Source organism: Peromyscus maniculatus, chromosome 1 (genome assembly GCF_049852395.1).
Source record: "Peromyscus maniculatus bairdii isolate BWxNUB_F1_BW_parent chromosome 1, HU_Pman_BW_mat_3.1, whole genome shotgun sequence".
In the NCBI taxonomy this organism is placed as follows: Eukaryota; Metazoa; Chordata; class Mammalia; order Rodentia; family Cricetidae; genus Peromyscus; species Peromyscus maniculatus.
Window position 1 is genome coordinate 1,435,605 of NC_134852.1, and position 19,684 is coordinate 1,455,288.

The window sequence follows — 19,684 nt, forward strand, 5'->3', positions numbered from 1 at the left end:
TTCCTATGAAAAAAATGTGTAAATGTGTATTTATGCACACTCTCACACAGGCAGTACGTGTTCTAGAATGTATTTAGGCATACTGTGAATTCTAGAATCTGTGAAAAATCTTAATTTCCGGATTTTGTCCTTTTAGTTAACATGACATCCTACTCCATCCCCAATACCTGCTAATGACATCTTCTACTTATTTCAGATTGGAGGAAAACTCCACTATGTGTATATAAATCCTGTGAGACTTTCATCTGAATTGGCACATGCTTAAGAGCATTCTGTACCCAGCAATCATATTTGTTAATCTCATCACTGGTTTAATCGTTTGAATTGCATACAAGCTATTTATTTAAAGTTCTCTAAAATCAATATATATGGTATAGTTAAAAAATCATTTGGCCAAATGGTAGTGGCACACTCCTTAAAGCCAGCCCTCTGGAGGCAGAGACAAGTTTATGTCTGCGAGTTCAAGGCCAGCCTGTTCTACAGAGTGAGTTTCAGGACAGACAGGACTGTTACACAATGAAACCCTCTCTCAAAATGGCAAAAAGAAATCACTGTGTGTATATTTAATTGTGGTAGTTAATGAAATGAAAAACTTTTAAATTTCTATAAATGAATTGAAAATAGCAATAATGAATCTTTGTTTATATGAAATAAAAACAAAATTTTATAGGAAGTATTTTATTTATTTCATCTTATGTTTAGGGGCATCAAGGTTGATTCCATATCTTCTGTGTTCTGAATAATGCTGAAATAAACATGGGCAGACAAGTGTCTACATGCTATGCAGATTCATCTACTTTCAGAAAGTTCCACAGAGGGTGTAGATGGACCTCAAGATATTGCTGCATTTACTGACTGAATTAGATGTATGTACTTACCACAATGAGGACCTTAGTTTCTACTCATTCTAAAAACAAAAAACATGCTCATTAATTTTTTTTTGTATTTTTTTCTGAGACAGGGTTTCTCTGCGTAGCTTTGTGCCTTTCCTGGAACTCACTCTGTGAACAAGGCTGGCCTCAAACTCACAGAGATTCACCCGACTCTGCCTCCTGAGTGCTGGGATTAAAGGTGTGCACCACCACTGCCTGGCTTGGTCTTATTTCAACTATTCATTCTCACTGTAAAGTGGAACATCTTAACTGTGGTTTTCCATCATTATAGCTAAAATATTTAAATGTAATTTCATACTAATGTTGTCTTATATAATTTTAAAAAGGGAAGTAAAATATACGGGTTTTAAATAAGTCAGCATTACTAATTTTTAGTGTTGGCCATGTACTTGTAAACTGCATTCATCATGTTGAGGCAGGTCCCTTACATCCATATCATGTTCAGGACTTTTATGATTAAATTGTGTTGGGTTTTGTCATCTAATGTTTTTACTTTTTTCACGTTGATGCTATTTTATTGATTTTAAAGATAAATATGATTATATATTTTTTCTTTTCACCCCTGGGATAACATTACTTTCTATTTGCAAGAGACTTTAGGTGTGTTGTAAAGTTGTTAGTTTGAAATCTCTCCAGTATTTTTATGTAGGCAATTAGTGCTATGAACTTTCCTCTTAGTACCACTGTTTTCTTGAGTCCCACAATTATGGGTATGCAGTACATTCATTTTGACTGAAGTCTAGGATGTCATATTTTTTATTTGTCCCAATGTACTTTTCATTCACTAGAGAGTTATTCAGTTTCCATGAATTTGTGAGAATTCTGTTGCTATTGTTTATATCTTGCTTTAATTCATGATGGTCTGATATGACACAGAAAGTTATTTCAATTTTCCTCTAGCTGTTGAGACTTGCTTTGTTTCTGAGAATGTAGTTAATTTTTGAGAAAGTACCATGATGCACATAGAATGTATATTCTTTTGTGTTTTGGTGCAATGTTCTACAAATATCTGTTAGGGCCATTTCATTTAACAAACATTAGTTAAGTTTTTGTCTGGATGACCTATCTATTGGTGAGAATGGGTAATTAATCCTCCCACTATCAATGTGTGTGTTCAATATATGATTTAAGCAGTATTGGTGTTCCTCTGATGAACTTTGGTGACCTTGTCTTGGGGGCATAGATGTAAAAAATTGAAATATCCTTTCTGTGGATTTTTCCTTTGATGAGTATGCAGTGGCCTTTCTAACACTTTTGATTAGTTTTGATTTGAAGTCTTTTTTGTCAAATATTAAAATGTCTACACAACCTTGCTTCTTAGGTGCATTTACTTGAAATAAATTAATCCAACAATTTATCCAGAGGTAATGACTACCCTTGATGTTGTGGTGTGTTTCTTATATGCAGTAAAAGAATGAATTCTGTTTTTCCATCCATTCTGTCAGTGTGTGTCTTTTTTATTAGTGAATTGAGAACATTGATAGTGAGAGATATCAATGGCCAATGGTTGTTGATTCCTGATATTTTTGTTGTTGTTGTTGGTGGTGGTGGTGATGGTGGTGGTGGTGGTGGTGTGTGTGTGTGTGTGTGTGTGTGTGTGTGTGTGTTTCTCTTACTTTATTTCTGGTCTGAGATTATTTATACCTTGTGTTTTCATGGACATAATTAAATCCTTTGGTTGGTGGTTTTATCCTAGAAATTTCTTTCTGCCTCTATTACTAGATACATATTATTTATATTTTGAATTATCGTGGAATATCTTATGTTATCCATCTATAGCAATTGAATCCCTTGCTGGATTTAGTAGCCTGACCTGCTCTCTCTAGTCTCTTAGAGTCCACAGCACATCGGTATTGGCCTTTCTAACTTTTAGAGTCTCCCTTTGCAAGTCAGTATTGTCTGTATATGTTATTTGGTATTTTCCCTTTTTGCTTTTAATATGCTTTCTTTGTTTTGTATGTTTGGTTTTTTGATTGTTATCTTATAATAATAAGATAATATTAGGAAAGTTTCTCTTCTGGATCTAATTTTAGTTTTCTGTATGCTTCTTGTACTTTAGAGGCATCTCCTATTGTAGGTTAAAATTTTCTTCTGATTTTGTTGGAAATTTTTTTTGGCCTTTACTCTGTTGATTTTTTTTACATTTATATTGGTTTTTCTACAGTATCCCAAATTTACTCAATGTTTTAGTTGGTAATTTTTTAAGATATAATATTTTCTTTGATATAAATGATATAATCATTTCTTCTACCATATCTTCAATGCCTAAGATTCTATTTTCCATTTCTTCATTTATTTTGTAAAATCTTGCATCTATAGTTCCTATTCAAATTCCTAAGTTTTTTATTTCCACTATTGTCTCAATGTGTGTTTTCTTTATTACTTCTCTTTTCATTTTCATGTTGTTAACAGTTATATTATTTTCCTTCACCTCTGTATTTGTATATTCTTGATTTGTTTATGGGGTTTCTTTAAATCCTCCAATTTCTCTTTGTGTTTTCGTGGGTTTCTTTGTGGTGTTTATTCATTTCCTCTTTATAGATCTGTACCAACTTTATATAGTTTATTTTAAGGTACTTTTCATGGGCTTCATCTATCTTGAAATATTTAGAACCTATTGTAGTAGGATAACTGGGCTCTAGTGGAGATTTACCTCGCTTGCCTTTGTAGATTATTTTTATGCTTGCTTCTGGGTGTCTTGGTCTAGGAGCTTTATAGATATGGGTGCCTATTTTTAGATTTCATCTTTTTAGGTGAGTGTTTTGTTCCTTGGTTTCTCTTTCCACACTAGATTTTTGGGAAGAAAGATGGCAATGTGCTAGTTGTTTTTCTGACATGCTCTGTCTGTTATGTTCACATGGAATGACTGCTTGTGTTGGAGACCAGAATACTGGGATAAGTTGGGGGAAAGAAAATTGGAGGAGAAAAGACTATGATCTCTTGGGTAGAGCGCCCAAGAGGAAACTAGAGACAAAAACAATTTTTCAACAATGGTCCAAGATCCAGACCTGGGTGATTGGATGTCAGGAGCAGTAGGAGAGTTGTGGGTCTGCTATCTCCCCACTTGTTGCCCTTTGAGAAGCAGCCCTTGGGTTATCTGGGGATGCCACATGCTGTTGGGGGCTGATAAAATGTAACAAGTTCGGGTTTGGAGCTTATAAATGAAAGATCTTTGGGGTCCCTAGTTAATAAGGGCAGAAGGCCAGGGTGAAGACTCTCAGAAGTGTTCTGTTGCTGAGCTTGGGCTGAGTCTGGGCAATTGGATATAAGGAAACTGTGAGAGAAAAAAGGTTAATGAGAAGCCTTGCCGACCCTGCTGTATATGGATGCTGTGAGACAGCAGTGTGTGGTGAAAAGAATGTTAGAAAGGGATCTGTAGGATTCAAAGGAAATGGGAAGAGTCGGGTTATGAAGGCTGCCACAGGAGATCAGTTGTAAAACTTATGACCAGAATTGGGGAGTTAGAACTGAAAGAAAGAAGAGAAGTCTGCAGGTAGTCTATCTTGATTTCTGGGAGCCATGGCCTAATGGTTAATGGGGAATTTTTCTAACATTATTTCTATACTTTGGATATTAGCTTCTGTCAGTTGTGGAGTTGATAAAACATTTTCTTTTTTGTAATTTACTTTTTTGTCAGAATAACAGTGCTTTTACCTCAGAGAAGCTTTTAAGATTCCTAAGGTCCAATTCATGAATTATTGATCTTAGTGCCTGTCATATCATCATTCTGTGCAAAATGTCATCTCTTGTGCCAGTGAGTTCAAGACTATACCCCACGTTTTCCTCTATAAGGTTTAGTGTATCTGTATTTATTTAGAGGTTTTAATCCATTTGTACTAGACTTTGTGAAAATTATTGAAGATGGGTCTATCTGCATTCTTCTACATACAGGCATTCAGCTTGATCAGCACTATTTGTTGAAGATGCTGCATTTATTCCTGTTTACATTTCTGACTTTGTAGCTGAAGTTTTCCTGTGTCCCGCATTGTCCTCAGCTGCTCAGACCCATGTAAACACACAGTGGCTTATATTAATTAAAACTCTTCGGCTATTAGTTCAGGCTAACTACTTACTAGCTTTTACACTTAAACTGAGCCCATTTCTGTTTATCTATATGTCACCACCTTTTCTGTGGCTTTACTTCTGTGCCATTACATGCTGCTCCCTAGATGGCAGGCTGATATCTCCTGCCTTTATCTTCCCAGAATTTTCCTCATTTCCTTATCCCACCTATAATTCCTGCCTGGCTACTGGCCAGTCAGTATTTTATTTATGAACCAATTAGAGCAACACACATTCACAGCACAGAGAATGACATTTCACAGTACTTCCCTTCTCTGTCTACACAAAAAGGAAGGTTTTAGCTTTAATATAGTAAAATTACATATAACAAAACAATTACCAAAAATGAATTACAGTTATAATATCTATTTTATTTTTATTTGGCATAATTAAAGAAAATATACTGTTTATCCTACATTTGTGAGTCTAAGGTTTCATATCTAGCTTAACTTTTAGCATAAACAAGGAAAATTGTAATTATAACTATATAGTCTTCAACTACATCAAGAACTCAGCAGAATATAATATTACCTAAGTAAACAGGAAGAGCATTGTAAGGAACTTGTAAAAATCTAGAATGACAGACAGCTGTCTCCCTGGACAGTCACTGCAACTTCTGTGCAATATTGGGGCATGCTTCTTTAGCTCATAGGCTGAGAGTCTCTTAGTCACTCACTCTGTGCCCTGTAGAATTTCTGGCAGTTTCTTCTGTGAAACAGGAACCTGAATGACCATCTTGCTTTGCAAAGTTTAGTGGTCACCTTTCCAAGGATCATGTATGTCCAGTTTAAACAACATTTCCTCAAGCAGTCCAGGCAAGAGCTGTTTCTTGCCCAAGTGGCTATTTTTGCCAAGAAGAGGATAAACTCCATATGGAGTGTCTTCAATGCCCATCTTCCTCCATGAAATAAATGGGTGTTACCAGGGGCAGACTTGTCTCATTGTCCAGAAAGTCTAAGTTTTTAAGACTTTTAAATGTGATATTCTGTAGGCCTTTGAAGTGTCTGAAGATTACCCACCTAACTGAATTATATCCATGTATACCTATAAAACTTGACATGACTATAAATTTGACTATCATAGAAGACTAATTATTAATCTGTATTGCTTAATTATCCTTAAACAAGAGTATAAAAATACATAGAATATAACAAAATTAACTTTAAATTTGTATCAATACACTAAAATCTATAGCAAATTATAGCAAGTTGCTCTCTAAAAGTAGATTATATATTCTATCATTTCATCTTATCAAATCTATATCATATTCCCCCTTTTTAATTTAGAAAGATATTGACTATGACCAATAACAATATGTAACCAATCTCTAGAAATGACAAATATCCATAATCCATTTTTGGGGAATGTAGGCATAGTTATCAAGGCGACTTTCTGCTGTTTGAGGGCACTGTATTCTTATGGCGATCCTGACAAAATTGAGAATTACAGTCAAGTACTGACTAGAATAGTCTGTGACGCTATAATCTCTGAGTCAGTTGCCTTGAAGCTGATCTAGATGTTGGAACATCTGGAGACCTCTCAGGGGTCTTCCTGGATCAAATTGTATTAGGCTGGAAGCAATCCATAGGTTCTCATCTGTGAAAACTAAAGTAGAACCTCTTTTCCAAAGCAACATATGCTTAAACACAAATTTTGAAATAAATACGCCTTTGAAATATACATATTGATTTAACTGAGTGGCATTTATAATCAAATGTCTTTCTGCAGTTAAAAATCCCAAAGACAATACAGTCCACATTCTCTGTGTAATTAATATCCATCTTTACATGGCTTATTTTTATACTACCTTTACTGTCTCTTTAAAAACTTTATTTTTTAAAACTATTTCTTAGTATAACTGTCTATATTCATTTTCTTTTCTGTTCCAAGCCTATGTACATTTTTACACACATTGTAAACAGTTTAGAGTTCTATTTCATCTGAGTTTGTCTTATTATGAATCTATAATCTTTCTCTAACCAGGAGAGATTTTAAATTTTGTACTGCATGGCTAGTACAAAAAGAATGAGCCTTGGTTACTGACTCCACCCACCTCAGCTTTTAAATGTGCCCTGTATACCATGTTATCTGCTGACTCTGGGAGGCAGTGGATCCATGCCTCCATGCATCAGCATGTAGCCCAGAAAACTCTTCTATTTGTTTTTACTAGCAAAAGCTAAATCACCATGCAGCATACTGCTTGGATTGGAGATGCTTCTGTGTACCCCAATGGGACTCTGCCACACTGTGTTTCAACCCACACACTGTGAACCCACCATACTATAGCTCAAGTCTATACACAAAGAAGTCTCTGTTCTTCGGTGTCTCTATATCTCAGCACACATGACACATGAAGTAGAAAGATAATTTTGATTCCATTATTGTGTGTTTAGAAGACCTTTTTAAACTGTTTTAGGGCTTATAGATGTTTGAAGGCTCCATGTTGGTATGCTAAATGTAGATGGAAGATTTCTCCAGTCCTGCCAGGCTTTCTGTGGTCCTGTGGCCCACTGATAAAATAATTACTCAGAAACTTACATTAACTAAAACAGGCTTACTACTGACTACTTTTACACTTAAACTCAGACCATTTCTGTTTATCTATATGTCTCTACATTTTCCATGGCTTTACCTCTGTGCCATTACATGCTGCACCCTGGATGACAGGCTGATATCTCCTGACTTAGCCTTCCTCTTCCCAGAATTCTCTTCTTTTCCTCACCCTGCCTATACTTCCTGCCTGGCTACTGGTCAATTAGCAATTTATTTATCAACCAATCAGAGCAACATATATTCACAGCATACAGAAAGACATTGCATAGCATGACTTCATTATTTATTTTTTAAAGCTGTTTTAGCTTTCATGAATTTTCTATATTTTCAATGATACTTAGAATTTTCCTTTTTAGATAATTGTGTCCAAATTTTGATGGGGATTGAGTTAAATTTGTAGATTGCTTCTCTAAGCTGTCAGTGTTTACTATGTTAAACTTTATAGTTCATGAACATGTGAGAGATTTTGACCTTTTGATACTTTCTTCAATTTATTTCAATGACTTGATGTTTTTTTTAATTTAATCTTATTTTATTTTACAATATAATTAAGTTCTACATATCAGCCATGGATTCCCTTGTTTTCCCTCTCCCACCCCCTCCCATCCCCCATTCCCACCTACTCCAGGGCAAAGCCTCCCCTGAGGATTGAGAACAACCTGTTAGACTCAGTCCAGGCAGGTCCAGTCCCCTCCTCCCAGACTGAGACAAACATCCCTGCATAAAGCCCCAGGTTTCAAACAACCAACTCATGCACTGAGCATAGGACCCAGTACCACTGCCTGGATGCCTCCCAAACAGATCAAACTAATCAACTCTCTCACCTATTCAGAAGGCCTGATCCAGTTGGGGGCCCTTCAGCCATTGGTTCATAGTTCATGTGTTTCCATTCATTTGGCTATTTGTCCCTGTGCTTTATCCAACCTTGGTCTCAACAATTCTTTGTCATATAAACCCTCCTCTTTCTCGCTAATTGGACTCCCAGAGCTCCACCCGGGGCCTAGCCATGCATCTCTGCATCCAGTTCCCTCAGTCAATGGATGTGGTTTCTAGCACGATAATTAGGGTGTTTGGCCATCCTATCACCAGTGTAGGTCAGTTCCTGTTGTCTCTCAACCATTGCCAGCAGTCTGTTGTGGGGGTATCTTTGTGGATTTCTGTGGGCCTCTCTAGCACTTTTCTTCTTCCTATTCATATGTGGTCTTCATTTACCATGGTCTCCTATTCTTTGTTCTCCCTCTCTGTTCTTGATCCAGCTGGGATCTCCCACTCCCCCAAGATCTCTTTCCCTCGACCCTTGCCCTTCATTAGTCTGGCTCATGTCCAGGCTGTTCATGTAGTTTTTTATTATAGAAGTCTTTCACTTGCTTAGTTAGTGTTACCCCAGGAAATTTTATGCCTTTAGCTATTGTGATAGTTAGTGTTTCCCTGTTTTTTTATTCCTCAGCCCATTTGGCATTTGTACGTACAAAAACTACTGATTGTTGTGAGTTAATTATATCCCCCTTTCCTTTGCTTAAATTGTTTATCAGACATAGGAAATGCCAGGTGGCATTTTTAGGGTCATTTATGAATTAATTCATATCACCAGCAAATATTTGTTTTCAAATTCTTCATTTAGAATTTCTAGCTCATTCGGTTTTCCAGTAATTCTAGGTAAGATATCAAATGCTATATTGAAAAAGTATGTAGGGAGTAGACAACTTTGTCCTCTTTCTGATTTTAGTAGGTTTAATTTGAGTTTCTTTCCATTTAAATTGATATGGGTTATAGCCTTGCTGTAAACTACCATCATTAGGTAGACATATGTCCCATGCATCCCTAATTTTTCCAGGACTTTTATCATGAAGGTGTTCTGAAAGTTTGTCAAGTTTTCCTTTTTGTAACTGAGGCAATGATGCTTTGTTTTTATTTTTCTGAGTTTTGTGGAATACATTTGTTAATATACATTTTAATATATTGAAACATTCTAGCATCCTTGGGGTGAAGTCTACTGAATATGATAGTTAATGTTTTGATGTATTCTTGGATTTGGTTTGGATTTATTTTATCTATTTTAATGAATATTTTTGTATCAATGTTTACAAAGTAAATTAGTATGTAATTCTCTATCATTGTTATGTCTTAATTTGGTTTGAGTATCACTGTGATTATAACTTCATAAAGTGAATTGAGCAATGTTCCTTCTTCTCTGTTTTGGTATAATTTAGGAATGTTGGCATTAACACTTTTTGAATGTCTGGTAAAATTCTCGACTAAAATTATTTGTTTCTGCATTTTTTTAGTTAGGAGAATTTAATGGCTGCTTCTATTTCACTATTTCTTTGAGTCCTATGTAAACTGCTTACCTAACTTTGATTTAAGTCTGGTAAGTGGAATGAATGCATTGAGGACACTATCCATTTATTTTAGATTTTCTATGTGGGGGAGTATAAGTTTTTGAAGTATGTCCTTATGATTATCAGGACTTTCTCTTTGTCTGTTGTTAATTCTCCTCCCCTTATATTTCACATTTTGTTAATTTGAATATACACACTTCACATTTTACATAATTTGGAATATGGGTTGTACATATAGATTTTCTCTTTCTTTCATTGACTCTTTCTGTACTATTTTATTTGATTGTGTTTTGTTGATTTTGTCACTCAGCTTGATTATTACTTCTGTCTACTACACCGTGGTGTTATTTCTTTTTGTTCTAGAGCTTTCTAGTGTGCTGTTAAAAACTAATATGAAACTAATTCTTTTTATGTAGGCATGTAGTGACATAAACTTGGCTCTTACAAAGGCTATCATTATGTCTAATGTGTTTGTGTACACTGTGTGTTCATTTTCATTGAATTCTAAAATGTCTAAAATTTCTTTTTCCTATTTTGATCCATTTTTAATTCATTAGAGAACTGTTAAGGTTCCTTGATAGTTTAAGCTTTATGTTGTTGCTGTTGTTTTATATCCAGCTTTAATCCATAATGATCTGACAGAATGTGGTGAGTTTTTTTAATATTCATATATGTATTGTAACTTCGTTTATTTATAAGCATATCGTCAATTTTGGAGAAAGATTGAGGTGCCACAAAGAAAGATCATTGAGGTGCCAAAAAGAGTGTATAATATTTTTTGGTTTTGTGAAATGCTCTGTAATATCTGTTATGTCTATTTAGTTTACAAATTCTGTTAGCTCCAAGATGTCCCTGTTTATCTTTTGAGTGACTGACCTGGCCACGGGTAAAAGTAGGGTACTCAAGTTTCCCACTGTATGTGAAACTTTAGTAGTAATTATTTTGCAAACTTGGATACCCTTGTTTTGAGGCCAAATGTGTTAAGGATATAAATGTCATCTTGGTAGTTATTTCCTCTGATGAGTATATTGTACCCTTTCCTATTTCTTCAGATTAGTTCTGATTTAAATTCTGTTTTGTTTTATATTGAAGTGAATATACAAACTTGTTTTTTAGGTCCATTTTCTAGGAATATCTTTTTTCAACTTTTATGCTGAGGCAATGTCAATCCTGGATTTTGAGGAGTCTTTATTGGATTCTATAAATAGATGGGTCATATTTTCACATCCATTTTGTTATGAGTATTCTGAGTCTCTTTTTTTCAGGGATTTGAGACCATTCCTATTGAGAGATATGAATGAGCAATGAGTGTTGATTTCTGTTATTGTGATTTAGTCATTGCAGTTTTTGGTGGCTGTGTGTTGCCTGGTAGAAAAATTTTTGACATCCTGATTGAATTGTCTACTGAGGTTATCATGTAAAATATATTTTTAGATATTGGGAGCTGAAACTGATTAATGAAGATAGAACATGTAGGTGGAATCTGAAGAGATACATTGAAGCAAACAAATCAGGTTTTCCCATCAATATTTCTTAGTCCCATAGGAATGAATTAAATAGTCAGGAAAATGTAGCACAGAATGTCTGTTATAAAACTGTGTTTGGTAATGGGTTATTTGACTGGGAAGAATGGAAGGAGAAGTAAATATCTGTGGATAGCTGTCAGCTTTTCTGGCTACAGTGTCTTGAGTGTTTCCTAGGTTTAGTTGTACAGGTTGCATGACTGGAATAAACCGTAGAGTATGGAATAGGATATTTGGTGGGGGAAGATCTTTGTGAACCACTGAAGAAGTTGATGTGGCTAGCAGAAGAGGGTATTCAGCTACAGAGCTGGGCACATGACATGGTATTATGTTTTTTGAGGAACTGAAGGAAAGGTGAATGTTCACAGTTACCTTTTATGTTTCCCTGGCTGGAGTGGGCTGTGAGTATCCAGGATAAGTCTCCTGGAATTTGGGGCAGTGATAATGCAATGAGTGATAGGAGGGAAATTAGAAAGAGAAATTTTCTGTGTTCCACTGGCAACAGGGCCAGAGGTAGAGAATTGAGTCCACAGCAGGTAGAGTGCTGCTGAGCTAGGGAAGAGATTGTGAGATTGAGTTTGATGGAGTGGAGGGAAAGGAAGGATCTGCAGTTAGTCAAATAGCATGCATGGTTTGATGGAACAGGTGGAGCAAAATATACTTGATGAGGGTTTATAGTATAGGATCCAACACAGGCCCATAATGTAACTTGGGAAGCATTATGAGATGCATCTGAATACATTTACTTTGAATTTTTACTTAATTTTTGCTAATTGACTATTTAGAAAAGTTATTACAACACATATTTTAAACAATGTGTAACATTTCATGGGCAGATGAACAAATGACTATTCGCCACATATAAAAGACCAGTGATGGAGCAAGTCAATGTTTCAACACAACCCTATACTTGTCAATCAAGTCTTTACTTAGTAAAATGCCTGCCAACAAAAGTCTAGGCAGGCCACTTACATGGTGAACCCCAAGCCTCCTATTCTCTTGATACCAGCCCATCCTAGTCCCTCTTTTCCATTCCCCTTTCCACAATATTGCAGGCCAACCTATATCAGATTCTCCCAGCTCTACCAGAGACCAAAATGGCCCCCAGAATTCCAGGTAGGCAATCTTGGAATCTCCCCTGCTTTACTTGTCCACAAAATGCTTTTGCCCATTTCCAACACCCCAGACCACAGTGCTTCAGACCAAAAACTTTGTGGGTGAATACCTACTCAACCGGAGAAAATGCGGGATTGTAAAAAGTCCATGTTGGTGACCATTCTCTTTACTATCCCACATTTTGATGTCCTGACCCACACCATATCCACAATCTCAATCCCTTCTTCATCAAAGTCTCCATGCTCAACTTGCAGAGAGTACCCTTGCTGGAACAGAAGCCAATCTGGACACCAGAAGTTTTTCACACAAGTTGTGTGGAGATGCCTTGAGGAACATCAGGACACATTGGCCAGAAGACAAAAAAGAAAACAGAAACAAAAGAACCAAACACTTATACAAATAAGAAGAACTTTGAATAAGCATCTAGGCCTTTAATTATCATAAACTCAGAGGCCTAGACACAAAATTGTAAGTATACAATCAACAACAGCTGACGCATCATGTCATCCCCAATGCCAGCTATCTTACTACAGCAAACCATGACTATTCCAACACAATATAATCAAAACATTAAACATAGAGAACAAAGGAAGAATATTAAATGGTACAAGGAAAAAGGTGAAGTAACATATGAATGAAGAAAGGAAATGTTAAATCTAAAATATCCTTGACACATAAAAAGAAAGAAAAAGAAGTGTAACTATAGCTTAAATCACCCATTGACTCTTAGATATTGGTAGTAAGAGATTTCAATATCCCACTCTCTCCAAAGGACAAGTCATCAGGACAAAAGCAAAGCAGAGTAATATTCTTGCTAACAGACATTATAACCAAAATACCTAAGAGATATCTACAGAACATGGCACTCAAACACAAAAGGATATTTCTTATTTTCAGAACCTCATCGAACTTTTTCCAAAATTAACTAAATACTTGGTCACAAAGCAAGTCTCAAATAAATCAAGAATGTTGATACAACCCCTTGCAACCCAACAGACTACCACAGATTAAACCTAAACTTTAACAATAAGAGAAAAAACAGAAAGCTTTCAAACTCATGGAAAATGAACTGCTCTCTAATGAATGACTAGGGAATTAAGACAAGAATAAAGAAATTAAAGACTTCATAGAATTAAATGAATATGAATAGAACAACAGAGAATTGAATGAGAAACACATGGTATATAAGCACAAAGTTTTTCAGTAGTAAAGAAATGAAGATAATTATTGTGGGTTTTTGGTAGGAAATTAAATGCAATTGGAATAATCATATTAATCATATTAAGCAAATCACAGAATAAAAAACCCACTTTTTTCTCAAAAAGAAGTCTTGGGGGAAGTAGGAATACAGGGAGCATACTTCAACATAATAAAGGCAATTTACATCAATCCCATAGCCATAGCAAATTAAATGAAAAGAAAGAAACTCAAAGTAATCCTACTAAAATCAGGAACAAGACAAAGCTGTCTATTCTCTTTATGTCTTTTCAATATAGTATTTGAAGATTTAGCAAGAACAGTAAAACTACTGAAGGAGATCATGATGTTACAACACACACACACATACACACACACACACACACACACACACTGCTACACACACACATACTGACATCCGAATGGATATACATAAATAATACAGGCATATACTCATTTCTACACACTCAGGTACATGCCCAGACACACAGATAAACATACTGGCACCCATAAACAGAGAGACATATACATTCAAACAAACACACAGAAAGTGAAACACACAAAATACATCCACAGGCCAACACAAATATGCATAATCTCCAAAATACACAGAGTGAGAGATATACAGATATAAACAAATATACAGAGAGACATTGACACAGACAAATTTATGCCCATATCCAAAGACATACTCACAGACACACACATGCACAGCAACAAATACATATATATGTATGTGCAAGCACATACACAGAAACATGCAAAACACACATGTAGACCCATGCACTAACTAATTCATGTAGGAAGATACACACAAAAACAAACACTCATACAAAAAGACATTGTCATAAGGCAAAGTTATGATCACTTCTACAAATAAACAGATTTGCAACTAGGCAGATGCTCACATGTATATAAAGCAACACAGACACATACACAGAAACACACAAACATACCTCCATGCACAGTGACAATATTCGTTCACATACACAAGCATGCATGTATGTACTGAAATGAATCATAGCAAATTACTTATAAAATTACTCTCAGAGTTATAAATGAGGTCCTTAGAGCATAGAGTGGGAGCAGAAACAGCCAAGGACACGTGTGAAAACCATCTCCTACACTGATTAGAATATGGTTGAAAATTAATAAATGAAGGCTCATATTCTCAAAATGGAGAGCATTAATGTCTTAGGACTGATTTGTTTTCAGTATAGGATGGGGTGAAGATATTCAGGTGTTTTGTAACATAATCATTGATTTTCATTGATAATTGATTTAATTTCCTTTGCATTAGAGACATATAGTAATGGCTAGATTTATTTCCTCAACAAGAAAAAAATGTTTAGAAATATATTTCATGAATATTTCTTAATACATTAGATTTGAGCATCTAAGAGATTGTTAAGCACTATGACACTGACAACACCAAATAACATCCAATACAAGAAACACTACCTTCAAGAAGTTAAAGGATTTTTTTCCTATTTTCCATTAGCTGAATATCTTCTTGCTGAAAAAATAAAACATCTCATACAGGGATTGGGCCACAGCATACAAAGCATTGTATACATCATAACTGCCATCGATAAAGGCCAAATCAAAATTCTGCACCATTAGCCATTGTAAGGAGGCATTGCATGAGCAGTTCTTCTGTGCCTTAGACTTAGATGCTGTGACTTCACAGTTAAATTTTATCCACCCAGCCTTGCCAGGTATTCATCTGAGTATGTGAGATGGATGAATATCTGGACAAAAAATTTAAAGTCAGAAATCTCAGCATGGTGGTGTTTCATGGAAATTTGCTGAGCCTCTGTGTGTTTATTTGTGACCAAGCAGCTGCAGGACACAGGAAAACTTCTGTCTACAGTGTTGTGTGAGAGCTAGAGTCACAATGAATGAGTTAAGTGTGAAGTCTATCTTATGTGCAGTATCATCCCACTGTGAGTTGGGGATCCATATTCTGTGTATATCTGGAGATTGCCACATCCTAAAGTTCACCCCTTGAGTACTGTCCATGTCACCATAAACAATAACTACATTTGTGGATGATGTCTTGATTTGGTTATAATACACTTTAGCTCTTGGCATGTATAAATGAAGGTTGCCTGGGATCATGCTCATGAAGGTGAAGTAGACTGTATTTTTCTATCTCTGTTCTCAAATGTAAGAGAAATTGAGTAGCCTGATCATTGTCTGGGATGGCCAGCCCAATCCAATTACAATTGAAGAAAAGTATCAATGAGATCATGGCCAGGGCTATATATGTATTTTGGGGGCCATCTGGTACAGATAGGGAAACTGATAATTATCAAACAAGATAAGATGGAAAGAAAGGTCCATAAGTAAGTTCTGAAGGACCTACGACATAGGAAGCAGCATGAGGTATCATGCACTGCTAAGAAATTATAAGCAGTGTTCTAGAAAATTCCCTTATTACTTCTTCCCTTATCACTGCTTCACACAAGGAAATGTGGAAGTCCAATCAAGTCTCTTGAACTACACAGTTTAACGTAAGTGTGATGCCAGTTTCTGCCTCACAAATCTTAGCACCAATGGAGACAAGATTTCTTGCAGAATCACACCCTCCAAAAGAAAAACTTATGTGCTGTGATTTGTAGATGTCCAGTAATGTTCCAATTATTGCAGATGCTGCCCAGTAAGGTCCTGTAAGCACTACTGTATACCTGATTTCTTCATTACAGACACAATTAGGGGGAGTTCCATGATTTTGTTCAGAAAAATTAATGAGATTGTGTAATTGTGACACAGTATTATACTTTCTGCTAGTAATTCAAATACTACAGATATATTTGGTAAAAGATCATGGTTCTTGTTGATTTCATCAATGGAAATAGATAAGTCCAGGCTAAACTTGTAGGTTACAGTTGATGTTCTGTAAATTGAACAGTGTTTCTTGTGGACAAAAATCTACAGATGATCATTTGTAGTCATGATGAGGATTATCTTGTATTGGATAGTGTTCCCAACCATCTACGATGATTGAAACAAATCTTCTCTGTTGTGAGGTTGGGATGACATAAGAAGCTGGAAGCTTGCAAAAGCTTTAAAAGTTCATGAGAATGCATCTCCCATTATCAATATAAGACTTTGCATTTTGCACAGAGAGGGCTGTCCATCTTTGGTTTTTGAGTGCTTGCTCAGAAGGTAAATACAAGGGCACAGCCTTGACCAAACAGTAAACCTGATCATGAATTCAATTTGAAATTATTCAACACTATGAAAAATACATGTACTGCAAGAGCAGTTTCTGGTAATTTTAAGGAAACAAACTGAATTAGATAAGGCATTCAAATCATGACTGGTAAGTGCTCAGTAGTGTTTCTCAGGCAACATTTGGCCCCTATACTTATAATTAATTTTAATTAGTGGGTAATATAGTTAACATATTCCCTCAAGTCCATCTTCATCCTGTTCTTTTCTTTCTGGTTTATCTATTGCAGGCTCAAAATGTTTTTTCAAAAGATTTATTTTTAAATAAATAAATACTACAATATATTTGGTAAATTCATTCATCTGTATGTATGGACATGAGAAATACTCATTGAGGCCATACGAGGGCCATGAGTTCCATTGTTTTGAATGACACATGGCTCTAAAATGGACTGGCCTCAAATTCACAGAAATACACCTGCTCTTTTCCTGAATGCAGAGATTAAGTGCATATACCCAGTATTCTTCATGTATTTTGTGTTTACAGAAGTATGTTCAATGTAAATATACTTGGTGTATCTGTCTAACATAAATTTTCTTATAGAGAGTACACTTTATATACATTTCTAGTTACAAATACACAAAACTAGCATTGTATTGAGAACTAGGGTCATCTAGAAATTGCAGTGAGATATATTTGTAAAATGAAAGAATATAAAGTATATGATGTGTATGAAATATTTATGAATTTTGAAAATAAAGATTGTCAGAAAGTTAGTAGGAGTAGAACAATAGCATTTTTGTTTATATTAATACTTATATTAATAATTATAATTAATAATAATAAATACCATATCTTCTTATTCACTTTGTATCATCTGACCAATAAAAATCAAACTCAAACAAATATACTCTTTCATTCTGAATAATTCTCTCAGAGTTAAATACAATCTCTTTCCCACATAGAAATCTACCACTGTAGTATCTTTGTGTATAAATATATTTATCTATACATTTGTTGAGCAAAAATATCTTAGAATATTCTTTGTTACCACATGAAAAAATGTCTTTGAAATTTTCAGCAACAGTTAACAGGAATTTGATATTATAACTTATGAATCTGAAACACTAACTCCTGCACACTAAACATTAAGAAACATCAATGACTTGAGCTGTTAGAGTTGCCTACTGGACTAAAGAGCTATGTTTTGAAACAACTATCAGAAATACACAAAATAAAATGTGTATTGTGCCCAAATTGGTAAAATATGTAACTATAATTAGTAAAATTACAGAAAGAGAAACAGAGGAGGTTAGTGTGATATAAGTGTCAGGGAAAAAACAGCTTAGTCATAAAGGGAAGAGACACATTACTCTTAAATAATGGCAAAGATGAACTGGTAGGTAGCTGTTCCCAAATGTTGCCAAGTATCACATGCCACAGCTCTTATTCAGGGAAGTGACAATGAGAGTAAGCAGTCGTCATGTTAGTGACAGCTTTACATTTCAAAAAATGAAAATATATCTTTTATAGTCTACATATTCCTTCTTTACCTATAGAGAATGTGAAGAACTAGACTATGAATTTAAAGGTCAGTATTTATGCATGTATATAAGTGAAGTATAGAGAAACAGGAACACATATGACCTTCAGAGTGGACAGGTCTCCTACTTCATTCTTGATGCAGCTTTAGAAGTCACAATGTGACCACATGCAGAGCATCTGAGAGAGGAACTGAATAGCTATGGAAAAATTCTCTGGAGCTAGTTTTGATGCAAATAATATTTGTCCTAGCACATGCATTAGGAGTGACATAGTGATCAAAGGGTCATCACAGACTCTACTTGACAGTCATTTACTTACACTCATTTAGAATGATAGTCATTGAGTAGATTGGGGTTTTGTTCTGTAAGACACCACCAGCTACTGTGCTGTGGAAACTGTCAAGAGGAGGGCTATATGTGATGGAACAAGATAAAGAGCCCTTTCTTTACTCAGCTTCCAGCCTTTTCAGTAGCGGGAAAACTGGGAGAAAAACAAAACACTCTCTGGACAAATTTAAAGCAGAAAAAGAGCATTGAGTCTCTAAAAGAACTTGAGGTCATTTCATAGTTTTCAGATTGGGTATCAGGACAAATATACAAAGCATTGCTCTGACTCTCATCTTCCTACCCACAATGAAATATTCATGATGACATTTACATGGAAAATATAAAGGAGCTTACTGTATATTAAGAATGTGGTTGAAATAATCTTTCTCCACAGGCCACTGCAATCTTATAAGGAAGAAGATACAACATGTCAACAGATCTCCATCCTTGTCTTTATTCTGCTTCATTCTCCAAAAGCATCTGGGATGAATAATACTGGACACAGGTATTGGAATGTTGAGGAGTAAGAACAGAAAAATCAAAGTAAACATCTTTGTCCTACTTGAAGCCTGGTCAGTGTGTATTGTGAAATGCTATTAAAATTAGCACATTATATGGGCACACATATTCCCACCTGTTTTTTTTCTCTATAGCCAAAGGACTGGCTATTTGTGATACACAATCCCTTTTTTCCAGATGGTTCTTCCCCCTTGTAGGATTCTTGGACACTCCCTTCCCTGGGGCTCTACATCTGATGCTCATGTAATTAAATTTGGTTGATAAATATATATGAGGAGAGTTCAGCTAGTTTCATGACATCACTCATAGTTGTGAAAATCAAGGCTCTTTGGAGGATGCCATTTTGAGAAAACTTGATCCCTGGACTGTTTGAACAATCTGTGTATTTTAATGCCTTTAGAAATTACGTCAGTAGATTTTGGCAGATGTTTCA

At 35.4% G+C, this 19,684-nt stretch overlaps 1 protein-coding gene across 1 annotated transcript in view; it reads right to left on the reverse strand.

The window, feature by feature from the left end:
• LOC143266852 (vomeronasal type-2 receptor 116-like) overlaps window positions 1-19,283 on the reverse strand; it is a 42,512-nt gene extending 23,229 nt beyond the window's left edge. The window contains exon 1 of the mRNA XM_076564365.1: window positions 19,087-19,283. Within this exon, the coding sequence (XP_076420480.1) occupies window positions 19,087-19,283 (197 nt within the window). The remainder of the gene's footprint in view (window positions 1-19,086) is intronic.
• Window positions 19,284-19,684: the final 401 nt, after the last annotated feature.